The following is a 17,220-nucleotide window of genomic DNA, read 5'->3' as shown; positions in this document are numbered from 1 at the left end:
GCAAGAAATGTAAAGAGTGACCCCATGGAATTGCTAATTCTGGCAATGTATAAATACATTTATAGTTTTATATACTGCTGCCTCTAGGTGGCAGTCTTTTTTGAGCTACTTTCTGCTTAGCGCTATATTTTTTTCCAGATATTAGGCTGTCTGAGTTACCAGGCAACTGTGGAGCTGCTTGTTGCTAGGCAGTTTTGCTATCAACCCTGTGGCTGATTGGCAGCCCAACATTTGGAGGGAAAACAACTGTCCAGTAATATTTCACTCTATGCTTTATATGTCTGTGGAGCTGAGAGAATATTCACATTTTATGTCAGGAACTGTAAACTACATCACCTGTTCCAGTTTCTCTGCCCCGTCCTCCCCCTCCTTGTTGCAGTAATCCTTTATGGGGTAATGTGTATGTGGGGTAAAGTGTATTTGGTTTATTAGCAGTTAAAAGAGTGTTTGTGTATGTTTTATAATGGAATACTGGTTTATATAAAGTCATTTCAATTTATTTAAACCCAATGAAGGGGCTATCCGGTTCTTTTAGGGGGTCTCCAAATGAACCATCAGAGATGAGACAGTACATCCTAATTAAGAAGATTTATTGTTGCAACAGAGAAAATCTAATCTGCTATTTTAGCAGTTAAAGCAAAGAGATTCTAACTAAAACCAGAGATTATAGGCATACAGAATCACTCCTGTATAGGAAGGCTTAAGCCGTTATCTAATTGTCACTAAGCAGATTGTCCAATAACGTACTCTCAGATGTCCATATAAGCATAAAAGTTCACACAGGTAATGCGGTGGATAAACCATGTGTCTAGATTTTTTGGCACAGAAACAACTGTCCACCATCTTGGATTCCTAATCATACTAGTTGTGGCCTTCAAGGCCATCCTGTGCTCAGCTTTCAGGGTCATCCCGCTGACTGTCTCTGTTGCAGGTGCTGCTCTCTGAAAACAATCAAACAAAGCAATAACTATTCTTCATGGAAGCAGAGTATAATGTATATGCTTTATACAAACCCCTATATTTTTCTCTCAGGGCCAAGGCCTAACTTTCTACCTTTTACTTTTTAGTAAAAGTTATATAGTAAGGGTGGTGCCAATGCAGTGTACATTCCTATGCTCATACTATTACTAAGTCTTAGTCATACTCCTACTAAGTTCATACTGGTGGTTTTATCATTCAAAACAGCTTGAAAACTCAACCTAAGGAATAAAGATCAGAATGGAAGCCACAAAGTTTGCACATAAAGCTACAGCTTCCTTATTTCTGCCCAGCAGTTTTCCTTTAACACCACTGAATTATCTTATAACAGGAACATCCTAAAGTTATGTGGATTGTGAAAGTTCCCTGAAAACCTGCTAACAGCCATGTTCTGTCTACATCACTTACATGGCATTTGTCAACAATAGAACATGCAAGTAAAATACATTTTCCACAGGAAGCGCATGTGATAGGCAGAGAATTGTTACCACTACATGGAACAATGGAGGAATTCTATAGCTTCCCCATGTCTGGTGTATTCCCTCCCCATGTGGGCAGATACCGGGGTACGATGGCTCACATAAGGTGGTCTTGCTCTTGAGTTAGCAGATTTTGGATCAGAATTTATCATTTTATTTATTATATGATCACCTTAAAATGCCACAGCCACATTGATTCTGCCTCTTCTAGACAACTTACTTCTCTGATTAAATACATATTCCTGGCAGCCCGCATTACAATAATGAAGAACCTGAAAGCCTCCAGCAGTACCATTCATTCAGGTTAAATCGAAGCTAAATTGGCAAATGGGATCCACAGCTACACTACCTAGGCAAACTATTTAACTAGGTTGTTAGTCTTATCCCTACCCATATTAATATTATTACCCATTATTTATATATCGCCAACATATTACACAGTGCTTTTGCAAAGTTTATAGTCAAGTCATGAGAGTCCCATTAACACAGTCGAAGGTCAGTTTGGGGGGAAACCATTTAGCCTAACTGCATGTTTATGTAAAGTGGGAGGAAACCAGAGTACCCAGAGGAAACACAGACAAACACGGGGAGAACCTTCAAACTCCATTGAGTGCCCTGGGCAAGATTTGAACCTGGGACCGAGCGCTGCAAAGACCAGAGAGCTAACCTCTGAGCCAGCATGCATACCCTTTTGTTCCACTGTTTGGAGCTTGTTCACACCCTGTGTGTCCAGCCTTAAATTCTGCTTGCATGTAATGTTTACAGTTAGCCATAACAGCCAGGGATTTCCAACTAGGGGGTGCTTTTTATACAGTTCATAGTTCATTGGTGACAATTCTACCTCTTCATATATTAGACTCTGGAACTTAATCCTCGTTTTGAAACCTACACACATCTGGACTTTGATATACATAAATTTATGGTTACCCTGCAAACTCTTGGTTTATTTCCCACTTTCCTCTTGTTTACTGACAGGTTTGATTGACTCTTGTTATTGTTAGCCTTAAATGCCCTTTTAATAAAAATAAAAAATATTGAAATAAATGGAAGTGCTTGTGATTCCAGCACTTCTCTCATGATCACTGAAAATGGAATTACTGAACCAGGAAAAGAATGAAACCTTGCACACACTTGTGTACCAGAGGGATGTCACTCACAATCTGGCTGACTACAATACCAAATCTTTTGGATGCATATTTTGACATCTTCCTGGACTTTGACATGATTTTGTGTTTCACACTTTGTTATACTCATACAATTATAATATAATGTACTGCTTTTAGACATATAAATCCAGTGTATTTCATTCAATACAGTTAAATTGTGTTGAATTGTGTTACAAAATAATTTGAAATTCCCACCGCGTCCACCTCTCAGGAACTCCCGGGGAACATCAGCACACTCGCCAGGGGACAGATAGAGGAAGAGGGCGCAGCCAGAGGATGGCCAGACACTGGAGGATGCCGATAGGACCAGGTGTTTGTTTTTTACTTTTTTAACTACCCCAAATATGACCCGGAGTTACCGCTTTTAGCAGGTTTTTTTTTAACCCAAAGCCACACTCGGATTTACCGCTGGAGAGGTTAAGTGGTTTTTATGCCCAGCGGGATTATGATACAAAAAAGACATCACAAGAGGTACTGTAATGATAGGTTTAATTAACTTAATTTGCATCTTTTCTTTAAAGAGGACCGGTATAAAGGCTCAGTTTAAAAACTCTATGTTTAATACAGCGAACAGCTGGAGGTTCAATATGCACAGCCACCAATATACTTGTAATTACATTTTTATAATTTAGAATAATTTAGTGATCTGCAATATAATTTTATAATCAGTACAACATTGAGAGAACTAAGTATTTAGAGCTAACTGTTGTGGGACATTATAGTCATTTAGTCAGAGTATCACTTTAAACTATAAAAAGAACAGATTCTTATAAAAATTAGGTATCAAAGACAAAAAATGCCTGGGGTGGAAACATAAATTACATAATTCTAAACACTGTAAATTATGATAAAAAAAAGAACTGTTTTAATGCCAGCATTATGTGAAGTATGGAACAGTGGAAGAATGGCCTAAAAATAAAATCTGGGATGAGACTACACAGTATATAATTGCACTGTCTGTAAAATTCCACAAGAGGGCAGCACACAGAAAATTATGTATTTAGGACTTCCAAAGGCGCAACGAGACGGCAGAGGGACATCCAGCCTGCACCAACAGCTTCTGTCTTCAGAGCAGGCCTTCATAAACACCAGCCCCGCTGACACCTTGCTAAAAGTCCACATCATACCTAGAAGACATTAGAAAGAAAGAAAAAATAAAAAAAACATTTACTGGGGTATACTTAATATGTGCAAGGATGCATCTTATTACTTGTTACATGTTCACGCTGTTTAGAGAGAGCTTTATTTATTTTACCTCATTTATACAGATCAGTAAAGACGAATAACAATTCCATGAACAAAGGACAATACCACAATGCTAAGAATTTATCTCAGCAGTGGCTCTGATTTCTCAACAAACCTAGTACAACATTCACACTGAAAATGCACCAACCGCCGGTGTTTACTTTAATACTTACAAAATAAATCTGGTGCTGTAAAATGTGGCTAGGAGCGGTGATGATGAGGAATCGCATCCATGTGAACATTTAACTTCATTTCATTGTCAATAATTTGGACAAGCTGCTGCACTGATGGAATATGTCCAGATTCTAGTTTGGACCACACCGGAACATCTGTGGAAGAGATTAAATGATTGATACCATCATTGGCTTGTAAAGAAACAAACTACAAGTTACAATGAGTCTTGTCTGTACAGAACACCTCTGTCTTTGCAGCATGGGCTTATATGGATAAGTGCACGGTGACGAACGTGCTGTGTAAAATTAATGCAATTATTCTGCATGAATGTGAAATAGATCAGCGGTCGCCAACTGGAGGTCCACTGAAAAATTAGCTGGCCAGTGCTCCCCCATTGGGGTCTTTCCCCTAACCCCGCTGATCATGTCTCCTGTAGTCATAACCCTGCACTACTGTCCCCCTAGAATGTTTAGCAAGCAGGTCTGAGCCTGCGATGGGAGAGTGGGCAGATTCTGGCATCATGATGTCACTATGGGTGAAATTTCTTCCCCTTTGAGTGACACACAAATCCCCGCACATGCGCAGGACTTAGAATTATGAATTTAGTGGACCGTGAGGTCCGAATGGTTGGCGACCACGGAATTAGACTGCTTCTATCTATTGGGGGGCTCTGTTTGAAGATCCAGAATGATGACTATTTATTATTTCTTTTCATGTCTTCAAGGTATGATGCCGACTTTTAACACTTAAACTTATTAAACTTGGCATTTTGTTTGCTTTGTAACATTTTTGTTTATAGGTTGCCTAAAAAAATAATTTTCAAAAAAAAAAAAAAAAGACAATATATGGATGACTTTGCCATCCTAAGTACTGCCATTTACTAAGTTAATGAGAAATAAACATAACAATTGCTTTGGTCCACAGAAGGCTACAGCCCTGAGAAGTGGTTAAAGAAAAATTTACAAAAGTTATACTTTACACCAGTTAATAATTTGTATCCCCAACTGCACTAACTCTGTAGGGCAAAGGTTACTACTCAATCAGAAACTACTTTTGCACTACATTGTACACTTTATAGATTATAGCATAGTTAGTGCTACGTAAGAAGTTCCTTTAATTCTGTTGTGAACTCTCTGATTATATTCTTAACAAATGCACAGTAGGAAAACTTCAGGCTCCAGTAGAAATTACATGCTCCAAACAATCACTTATGACAGCTATGAAAATTGGCCAGATGCAAATCCATAACAACTGAACACCACAGCAGAAAAAAGGAACCAGAAAATTTACCATTCAAAGTGATCTCAAAGGCTCCGGTGGACATGCACTGGTTCTCGATCATGTTGCTTAGGAAGAAAACCATCATGCAGGCGTAGACCTGGCAAGAAAAACAATAGTCACCTAGTCAGTGTAACGCTTATTTCTGAGAAAGCCAAAGCTTTACTTCACAGAAGTAAATCATTTCCCCCAAAACTGAGTTACTAGGCTAACCATAGACAGGAAAACAACTTTCCAAGAAGTACAAACAACGAGAATTCTTATTAACAAGACTAACACCCCCCACACACTTTGTGATTTTGTAGTTCTTCCCAACTTCTACAACATTCAGCTATAGGATGCAATGAAGTGGAATCTTTAATAATCATTCCACAGCTAAAAGGTCCCATTAACTTCTTCCAGTGGTGACTGTCCAAATATAAACTAGAAGATAAGTTTTTGTTCCCCTTATAAGATGGTCAGGATATCTTATGATCTTAATGTAAACTCTAGAACTAAACTCTTGTTCTAGCAATGTAACGATTGTTCATTTAATTAACATTGGCTCTGAGCATTGAGAAAGATGATGCAACAGCTAGCAATAGTAATTATCAGATAATCTTTGCCTTCAGTAAGGGATTTTCATTACTTCTGACAACACTTTAGGTAATAATTCCAAACTATGTAGCAATGTCTGATTGCTGGTAATATTATCAGTGTCTATAAATAAAAATAAATGGTATGATAACCTGAATTAAGGTACACTGATCTGCTAAATCATTAAAACCCACTATTCTAATATTGTGCAAGTTATCCAAAACAGGTCTGACCCACTGAGGAATAAAATCCACAAGACCTAGTGAATCCTGCTGTTATCTCTACCCCATGGTGCACACGCACCCAGCAAAGAACATCATTTAAAAAACATTATTCCTCAGACCAGGCCACCCTTTTTCATTGATTAGTGGTCCACTTCTGACACTTACATGCCTACTGTAGGTTATCTTGGCAAGAGGAGGTGTCACCATGGGCACTGACACCTTTCTCTGGCCAGCATTATGGTTTTCAGCAATTCAGTAGTTTTCTGTAGGATCAGATCCTTCATTACCAATGACCATACAGGAACATCCAACATACTGCAGACATTCCGAACAAGTTGTCAAGCAATCACAATTTAGCAGCTTCATGCTCTAACCAATTAAATTGCTGCCCTGTGATATAACACTGCATAATTGGAGGTGAGTGCATGCAGGCCAGTGTTATGCAAAGTTAAAACATTACAGGACCTCTTTTATCTAAAATAGTAAACTCAATACCATGTGTTCCCTGAAAATAACATGTCCTATATTAATTTGTGCTCCAAAAATGCACTTGGGCTTATTTTCAGGGGATGTCCTATTTTTTTCATTGACAAGAATTGACATTTATTCTTGAACATAAAATCAACATTCATGTATATATTCAAATATATTCATGTCATCACATTCTGGAACATCATCATAACTCTCTAAACCCTGAATTCCATCTTGAATTTCTTGTGACTCCATTTCCTTTAGAACCATTGGCCCCAATTTCTGATGTCTAGCAATAGTGCTTTGCTTAAATGAGCACCTCTTGTCCATGTATTTATATATATTGTAGCTTATTTTTGGGGTAGGGTTTATATTTCGAGCATCCTCAATATAAAGGCAGAAAGTTGAACATCCTGCAGGCTCAACTGCATTCACCCTCCTCTGATGCCCCCTTTTTTTCTGCTTACCCCTTTTAGATCTTTAGGCCGGTCATGTGATGTGCCTTATCTCCGGCCTCATTAAAAGGTGATCCAATAAGTCTCACTTGTCACAACCAACTTAAAGTGGACCTACATTGGGAGATTATTTAAGCTGTTGTTACTGATCTCTTTCTATGGAAAAAAAACCTTAAATAGGATCTTACATGTACAGTATGTATCCAATGTATCTAATGTATCCAAATCTGAATCATTCTCCTTTCTCAGTATAAACAGGGGAGACCCTGGAAGATCCTATTTAAGTTTTTTTTTTAAGTTTTTTAAGGTAGATTGTCTTCCTTTTCTGCTTCTGCCTTTTATGTTTTTTGCTGTTGCCAATTTTTGAAGGGACAACAATGACAACAATGATGGCGCGGTCTGTGTGGGTTTATGTCTCAAAAGCAGACAAACATCTAAAAAAAACTTCAAATACCCATTGAGATACTGTTTAATAAATGGTCCTAATACAGATGTTTTGATTGTATTTTATCATAATTGTTTAATAAAAATTCCTATTGTTTATGAATTATAATATATTTTATCTTTGATGGATGCCTAAAAAGACCTTGTTTCTTTTTTCTCTATTTACATTTCAAGTACTTTAAAGTATATTTGCCTATCACTAGTTAATGTTAAAGAACATTTGCCCATCTCAGTTTGCAACAAAAGATGAGACTTTATTTCTTAAGTTTATCATATCTTATCTTCCATTAACATATTACATGAGTTATAGAATCCATTACTGGATTACTGGACTGGTTAGTTTAAAACAAACAATACAGATATTGTAATGTTTTTATGAAATATATACAGCTGTATAGTAAACACCATCCAATACCAATTTGCAAGTATGTCAGAATATAGATCATACGGAAAAAATAACTTTAAATATGTACTCATTGAAAATACTCCAAATGTCCCGTTAACACATACATAGTCTATGTAATACAATTTTTTTTTTTTTTTGCAAGATTATACACTTAGGGCATATTGATTAGATATAGGTCTACATAAAGGTCTACATAAAGGTCTACATAAAGATAAAGAATGTAAATACATAAATAATGAAAGAAATGATACACTACCGTCTGTGAAAAGATATTGCTACTACCTGAACATGGGGGCTAACAGCACACAAACATCAACAAACTAATTAAAATTTCCCAAGCCATTTGCCCATGGTATTTTGTTTGGAATGCTAAATAAAATACAGCAAATGTTTACATAAGATAGTTAAATCTAATTTTATAAGGAATAATTTCCACTGCTATTGACACACTGCTCTTAGTATTGATCTGCAAGAAAATTATTGGGTCAATAAAATTGTCTCTCCATGAAGAATAACAATGAATGTTTTATATTAGCTGGATAGTCCAATAGCCACTGTAAAACTGCCATCACACTTCCGTTTTCTCCTGATTGTTGACGTAATGCTATCAAGGTCACAGGGATACCCAACCACACATGAGCTGATACTATCCATGACGTAAAAAGGTTTAAAGTCTACCTGAAATAACTTTTGTTGTAATATAGGGATAACATGCATACAATGCACATGCTGTAACACCAATATGAGTGAAAGTGACTTTTACAAAAATGAACCTGTGTATTAATATAACACACATCAGACCAAAAACAAAGAAAAGTCAATATTGATCCAATGCTTAAAGTACGTCTGATCTCTGAACTGCTAGGCTACAAAGGAGATTAGAGCCTCTCATGACAAAAACATTTGAGCTGCACTGGATATGATAAGATTAAAGGAGGAGAGAGTTACCTGTCAATAAACCACACAGGCTTATTACATTCTATAGAACAGAGCCCAAACTCCTCCAAACAACAACATGCCCTGCAAAGGGTTGCAGTTTGTAGCATTTTGTGGATAGTGATTAGGACTTGTCTGGACAAGGGTGTTATTTTCCTGAAAATCAGCGATCATACAGATGTTTATTGCAGGAACAGGTGATGTCTCCTCTGTAATAAAACTTACTGGCTGTTAACAAACTAAAACACCAAGCTCAGCATACGATTCTGGTGATGTGCCGAGTATCCAGGCGTCCCCTGTGACTGAATAAACTCCCGTGTGCATGCGGCAATTTTTTACATCATCCCAACCTGGCCAATCAAGATGGCCAAGAACCACGACACGCAGAAGAAAAGAAGATGGCTGTGCTCGTGACGTAACAGGTAAAAGTATCAAAAATTTGCCATCATTGCAATCAAGGTAGGGTTATTTTATTGCACAAGGAACATCGCCTGGCCCTAGCAATAGGGGCCTGCATGATCTCAAATTTTTGGCTCTTAGGTACGAGATGTTGCCTATTTTTTCGATAATGGGAATGAACATCCCTGTCTAGGATATTTTGTTTCAGCTCCCTACATTATGGATTTTTTGACACCCTGATATGCCAGGGCAAGAAATGTAAAGAGTGACCCCATGGAATTGCTAATTCTGGCAATGTATAAATACATTTATAGTTTTATATACTGCTGCCTCTAGGTGGCAGTCTTTTTTGAGCTACTTTCTGCTTAGCGCTATATTTTTTTCCAGATATTAGGCTGTCTGAGTTACCAGGCAACTGTGGAGCTGCTTGTTGCTAGGCAGTTTTGCTATCAACCCTGTGGCTGATTGGCAGCCCAACATTTGGAGGGAAAACAACTGTCCAGTAATATTTCACTCTATGCTTTATATGTCTGTGGAGCTGAGAGAATATTCACATTTTATGTCAGGAACTGTAAACTACATCACCTGTTCCAGTTTCTCTGCCCCGTCCTCCCCCTCCTTGTTGCAGTAATCCTTTATGGGGTAATGTGTATGTGGGGTAAAGTGTATTTGGTTTATTAGCAGTTAAAAGAGTGTTTGTGTATGTTTTATAATGGAATACTGGTTTATATAAAGTCATTTCAATTTATTTAAACCCAATGAAGGGGCTATCCGGTTCTTTTAGGGGGTCTCCAAATGAACCATCAGAGATGAGACAGTACATCCTAATTAAGAAGATTTATTGTTGCAACAGAGAAAATCTAATCTGCTATTTTAGCAGTTAAAGCAAAGAGATTCTAACTAAAACCAGAGATTATAGGCATACAGAATCACTCCTGTATAGGAAGGCTTAAGCCGTTATCTAATTGTCACTAAGCAGATTGTCCAATAACGTACTCTCAGATGTCCATATAAGCATAAAAGTTCACACAGGTAATGCGGTGGATAAACCATGTGTCTAGATTTTTTGGCACAGAAACAACTGTCCACCATCTTGGATTCCTAATCATACTAGTTGTGGCCTTCAAGGCCATCCTGTGCTCAGCTTTCAGGGTCATCCCGCTGACTGTCTCTGTTGCAGGTGCTGCTCTCTGAAAACAATCAAACAAAGCAATAACTATTCTTCATGGAAGCAGAGTATAATGTATATGCTTTATACAAACCCCTATATTTTTCTCTCAGGGCCAAGGCCTAACTTTCTACCTTTTACTTTTTAGTAAAAGTTATATAGTAAGGGTGGTGCCAATGCAGTGTACATTCCTATGCTCATACTATTACTAAGTCTTAGTCATACTCCTACTAAGTTCATACTGGTGGTTTTATCATTCAAAACAGCTTGAAAACTCAACCTAAGGAATAAAGATCAGAATGGAAGCCACAAAGTTTGCACATAAAGCTACAGCTTCCTTATTTCTGCCCAGCAGTTTTCCTTTAACACCACTGAATTATCTTATAACAGGAACATCCTAAAGTTATGTGGATTGTGAAAGTTCCCTGAAAACCTGCTAACAGCCATGTTCTGTCTACATCACTTACATGGCATTTGTCAACAATAGAACATGCAAGTAAAATACATTTTCCACAGGAAGCGCATGTGATAGGCAGAGAATTGTTACCACTACATGGAACAATGGAGGAATTCTATAGCTTCCCCATGTCTGGTGTATTCCCTCCCCATGTGGGCAGATACCGGGGTACGATGGCTCACATAAGGTGGTCTTGCTCTTGAGTTAGCAGATTTTGGATCAGAATTTATCATTTTATTTATTATATGATCACCTTAAAATGCCACAGCCACATTGATTCTGCCTCTTCTAGACAACTTACTTCTCTGATTAAATACATATTCCTGGCAGCCCGCATTACAATAATGAAGAACCTGAAAGCCTCCAGCAGTACCATTCATTCAGGTTAAATCGAAGCTAAATTGGCAAATGGGATCCACAGCTACACTACCTAGGCAAACTATTTAACTAGGTTGTTAGTCTTATCCCTACCCATATTAATATTATTACCCATTATTTATATATCGCCAACATATTACACAGTGCTTTTGCAAAGTTTATAGTCAAGTCATGAGAGTCCCATTAACACAGTCGAAGGTCAGTTTGGGGGGAAACCATTTAGCCTAACTGCATGTTTATGTAAAGTGGGAGGAAACCAGAGTACCCAGAGGAAACACAGACAAACACGGGGAGAACCTTCAAACTCCATTGAGTGCCCTGGGCAAGATTTGAACCTGGGACCGAGCGCTGCAAAGACCAGAGAGCTAACCTCTGAGCCAGCATGCATACCCTTTTGTTCCACTGTTTGGAGCTTGTTCACACCCTGTGTGTCCAGCCTTAAATTCTGCTTGCATGTAATGTTTACAGTTAGCCATAACAGCCAGGGATTTCCAACTAGGGGGTGCTTTTTATACAGTTCATAGTTCATTGGTGACAATTCTACCTCTTCATATATTAGACTCTGGAACTTAATCCTCGTTTTGAAACCTACACACATCTGGACTTTGATATACATAAATTTATGGTTACCCTGCAAACTCTTGGTTTATTTCCCACTTTCCTCTTGTTTACTGACAGGTTTGATTGACTCTTGTTATTGTTAGCCTTAAATGCCCTTTTAATAAAAATAAAAAATATTGAAATAAATGGAAGTGCTTGTGATTCCAGCACTTCTCTCATGATCACTGAAAATGGAATTACTGAACCAGGAAAAGAATGAAACCTTGCACACACTTGTGTACCAGAGGGATGTCACTCACAATCTGGCTGACTACAATACCAAATCTTTTGGATGCATATTTTGACATCTTCCTGGACTTTGACATGATTTTGTGTTTCACACTTTGTTATACTCATACAATTATAATATAATGTACTGCTTTTAGACATATAAATCCAGTGTATTTCATTCAATACAGTTAAATTGTGTTGAATTGTGTTACAAAATAATTTGAAATTCCCACCGCGTCCACCTCTCAGGAACTCCCGGGGAACATCAGCACACTCGCCAGGGGACAGATAGAGGAAGAGGGCGCAGCCAGAGGATGGCCAGACACTGGAGGATGCCGATAGGACCAGGTGTTTGTTTTTTACTTTTTTAACTACCCCAAATATGACCCGGAGTTACCGCTTTTAGCAGGTTTTTTTTTAACCCAAAGCCACACTCGGATTTACCGCTGGAGAGGTTAAGTGGTTTTTATGCCCAGCGGGATTATGATACAAAAAAGACATCACAAGAGGTACTGTAATGATAGGTTTAATTAACTTAATTTGCATCTTTTCTTTAAAGAGGACCGGTATAAAGGCTCAGTTTAAAAACTCTATGTTTAATACAGCGAACAGCTGGAGGTTCAATATGCACAGCCACCAATATACTTGTAATTACATTTTTATAATTTAGAATAATTTAGTGATCTGCAATATAATTTTATAATCAGTACAACATTGAGAGAACTAAGTATTTAGAGCTAACTGTTGTGGGACATTATAGTCATTTAGTCAGAGTATCACTTTAAACTATAAAAAGAACAGATTCTTATAAAAATTAGGTATCAAAGACAAAAAATGCCTGGGGTGGAAACATAAATTACATAATTCTAAACACTGTAAATTATGATAAAAAAAAGAACTGTTTTAATGCCAGCATTATGTGAAGTATGGAACAGTGGAAGAATGGCCTAAAAATAAAATCTGGGATGAGACTACACAGTATATAATTGCACTGTCTGTAAAATTCCACAAGAGGGCAGCACACAGAAAATTATGTATTTAGGACTTCCAAAGGCGCAACGAGACGGCAGAGGGACATCCAGCCTGCACCAACAGCTTCTGTCTTCAGAGCAGGCCTTCATAAACACCAGCCCCGCTGACACCTTGCTAAAAGTCCACATCATACCTAGAAGACATTAGAAAGAAAGAAAAAATAAAAAAAACATTTACTGGGGTATACTTAATATGTGCAAGGATGCATCTTATTACTTGTTACATGTTCACGCTGTTTAGAGAGAGCTTTATTTATTTTACCTCATTTATACAGATCAGTAAAGACGAATAACAATTCCATGAACAAAGGACAATACCACAATGCTAAGAATTTATCTCAGCAGTGGCTCTGATTTCTCAACAAACCTAGTACAACATTCACACTGAAAATGCACCAACCGCCGGTGTTTACTTTAATACTTACAAAATAAATCTGGTGCTGTAAAATGTGGCTAGGAGCGGTGATGATGAGGAATCGCATCCATGTGAACATTTAACTTCATTTCATTGTCAATAATTTGGACAAGCTGCTGCACTGATGGAATATGTCCAGATTCTAGTTTGGACCACACCGGAACATCTGTGGAAGAGATTAAATGATTGATACCATCATTGGCTTGTAAATAAACAAACTACAAGTTACAATGAGTCTTGTCTGTACAGAACACCTCTGTCTTTGCAGCATGGGCTTATATGGATAAGTGCACGGTGACGAACGTGCTGTGTAAAATTAATGCAATTATTCTGCATGAATGTGAAATAGATCAGCGGTCGCCAACTGGAGGTCCACTGAAAAATTAGCTGGCCAGTGCTCCCCCATTGGGGTCTTTCCCCTAACCCCGCTGATCATGTCTCCTGTAGTCATAACCCTGCACTACTGTCCCCCTAGAATGTTTAGCAAGCAGGTCTGAGCCTGCGATGGGAGAGTGGGCAGATTCTGGCATCATGATGTCACTATGGGTGAAATTTCTTCCCCTTTGAGTGACACACAAATCCCCGCACATGCGCAGGACTTAGAATTATGAATTTAGTGGACCGTGAGGTCCGAATGGTTGGCGACCACGGAATTAGACTGCTTCTATCTATTGGGGGGCTCTGTTTGAAGATCCAGAATGATGACTATTTATTATTTCTTTTCATGTCTTCAAGGTATGATGCCGACTTTTAACACTTAAACTTATTAAACTTGGCATTTTGTTTGCTTTGTAACATTTTTGTTTATAGGTTGCCTAAAAAAATAATTTTCAAAAAAAAAAAAAAAAGACAATATATGGATGACTTTGCCATCCTAAGTACTGCCATTTACTAAGTTAATGAGAAATAAACATAACAATTGCTTTGGTCCACAGAAGGCTACAGCCCTGAGAAGTGGTTAAAGAAAAATTTACAAAAGTTATACTTTACACCAGTTAATAATTTGTATCCCCAACTGCACTAACTCTGTAGGGCAAAGGTTACTACTCAATCAGAAACTACTTTTGCACTACATTGTACACTTTATAGATTATAGCATAGTTAGTGCTACGTAAGAAGTTCCTTTAATTCTGTTGTGAACTCTCTGATTATATTCTTAACAAATGCACAGTAGGAAAACTTCAGGCTCCAGTAGAAATTACATGCTCCAAACAATCACTTATGACAGCTATGAAAATTGGCCAGATGCAAATCCATAACAACTGAACACCACAGCAGAAAAAAGGAACCAGAAAATTTACCATTCAAAGTGATCTCAAAGGCTCCGGTGGACATGCACTGGTTCTCGATCATGTTGCTTAGGAAGAAAACCATCATGCAGGCGTAGACCTGGCAAGAAAAACAATAGTCACCTAGTCAGTGTAACGCTTATTTCTGAGAAAGCCAAAGCTTTACTTAACAGAAGTAAATCATTTCCCCCAAAACTGAGTTACTAGGCTAACCATAGACAGGAAAACAACTTTCCAAGAAGTACAAACAACGAGAATTCTTATTAACAAGACTAACACCCCCCACACACTTTGTGATTTTGTAGTTCTTCCCAACTTCTACAACATTCAGCTATAGGATGCAATGAAGTGGAATCTTTAATAATCATTCCACAGCTAAAAGGTCCCATTAACTTCTTCCAGTGGTGACTGTCCAAATATAAACTAGAAGATAAGTTTTTGTTCCCCTTATAAGATGGTCAGGATATCTTATGATCTTAATGTAAACTCTAGAACTAAACTCTTGTTCTAGCAATGTAACGATTGTTCATTTAATTAACATTGGCTCTGAGCATTGAGAAAGATGATGCAACAGCTAGCAATAGTAATTATCAGATAATCTTTGCCTTCAGTAAGGGATTTTCATTACTTCTGACAACACTTTAGGTAATAATTCCAAACTATGTAGCAATGTCTGATTGCTGGTAATATTATCAGTGTCTATAAATAAAAATAAATGGTATGATAACCTGAATTAAGGTACACTGATCTGCTAAATCATTAAAACCCACTATTCTAATATTGTGCAAGTTATCCAAAACAGGTCTGACCCACTGAGGAATAAAATCCACAAGACCTAGTGAATCCTGCTGTTATCTCTACCCCATGGTGCACACGCACCCAGCAAAGAACATCATTTAAAAAACATTATTCCTCAGACCAGGCCACCCTTTTTCATTGATTAGTGGTCCACTTCTGACACTTACATGCCTACTGTAGGTTATCTTGGCAAGAGGAGGTGTCACCATGGGCACTGACACCTTTCTCTGGCCAGCATTATGGTTTTCAGCAATTCAGTAGTTTTCTGTAGGATCAGATCCTTCATTACCAATGACCATACAGGAACATCCAACATACTGCAGACATTCCGAACAAGTTGTCAAGCAATCACAATTTAGCAGCTTCATGCTCTAACCAATTAAATTGCTGCCCTGTGATATAACACTGCATAATTGGAGGTGAGTGCATGGGTATGTTGAGGGGTAACACTGCTTCAAACTCAAAAGTTTGGGATTTTCCCAGAGCTATAAAGTTGCCCTGACAAGTCTGGCAGCCTAGCTTCATACTAACTTTAATTTGCAAGGTGTCACCAGAGGTTTTCCTCAAAATACTGTACTAATTACCTTATTTTCTTGTCCCCATTGCCAAAGACTTGGAGCTTGCATGCCAAAGAAAGCAAATGGGTCTTTTCCAACAATTATGAATCCTATTAATACTAGCTTGAAGATAGACAGGAACGATGCAATATGTCTGAAAGAAAGAAGAAAGTAACATCAGTGGGGTAATAAAGTAAAACTTTTCTTCCTGAAAACAATTTAAACCAGTGCCAGGAAGGGGGTTTTAAGGATTTTTTTCCTTCCCATCTCTGGTGCTGTAGGTGCACTCCTCTCTGACTGTAAATGACCACAATGGAAGTGAAGGTAGGAGAGCACAGCGGGGTCCTGCTCACTCCCCTCATCCCTTCTCTATAAAACAAAACAGTGCCGTGTGTACAGCGATGGTTCGTTCATCTGTCACTCTTGATGCTGGAAACGATCATTAAATATCATTTCCACCAACAATATTTGTCTTAAACCTTTGTTGGAGGGAGGCAGCTGGGCTAAGGAATTAACTCTTCCTGGGGGAAACAAGGACAAAGAAAAGAGGAACAAGAAAAATTGTGAAAGAACACAAGGCTAAACACAGAACCCCCGCTAAAGATTTTCAAGATAGAAAATGTTACAACATTAAACAAAAAGCAAAACACCCACAACATTGTCTATTATATCACAACTGCCCATGGAGCAAACATCCTGCCAACAATCTTTACATTTTACCACAAGAAACATACTATTAGAAACAATTAACAGGAACCAGATACTTCCTCTCTATATGGTAACCAAACAAAGCAGTGGATACAGCCCCGCTCAGTTAAATACATTTACATCCATCCATGCATATAGGTTGGAAAGTCTATCAATACTCAAACCATCCTGAAATTGCACAGCATCGGAGTTACCTGAAATATCAGCTCCAGGCAAACACCCTTCTTTCCTTGCGACCCCTGGTAACCAATCTGACATATTTTTGGATTTTCTTATCTACCGAAGATGTGCTCATGCTAAATGTAGTGCAATTTTTGTGTTGAGGCTGATGCTGAGCTGCAGGTGAGCCTGCTAGTT

At 38.0% G+C, this 17,220-nt stretch overlaps 1 protein-coding gene across 1 annotated transcript; it reads right to left on the bottom strand.

The window, feature by feature from the left end:
• Positions 1 to 12,575: 12,575 nt before the first annotated feature.
• SELENOT (selenoprotein T) lies at positions 12,576 to 16,309 on the bottom strand (the record flags this gene model as incomplete). Its single annotated transcript, XM_072432179.1, is given in 4 exon segments — positions 12,576 to 13,230; positions 13,522 to 13,677; positions 14,813 to 14,900; positions 16,183 to 16,309. Coding segments are annotated over 3 exon segments (343 nt in total), but the record flags the coding sequence as incomplete, so codon positions are not given.
• Positions 16,310 to 17,220: the final 911 nt, after the last annotated feature.

This window comes from Pyxicephalus adspersus, unplaced genomic scaffold, assembly GCF_032062135.1.
Source record: "Pyxicephalus adspersus unplaced genomic scaffold, UCB_Pads_2.0 Sca311, whole genome shotgun sequence".
Classification (NCBI taxonomy): domain Eukaryota; kingdom Metazoa; phylum Chordata; class Amphibia; order Anura; family Pyxicephalidae; genus Pyxicephalus; species Pyxicephalus adspersus.
The sequence above is the reverse complement of the archived record's forward strand: the minus strand, read 5'-3'. Positions and strand labels throughout refer to the sequence as shown.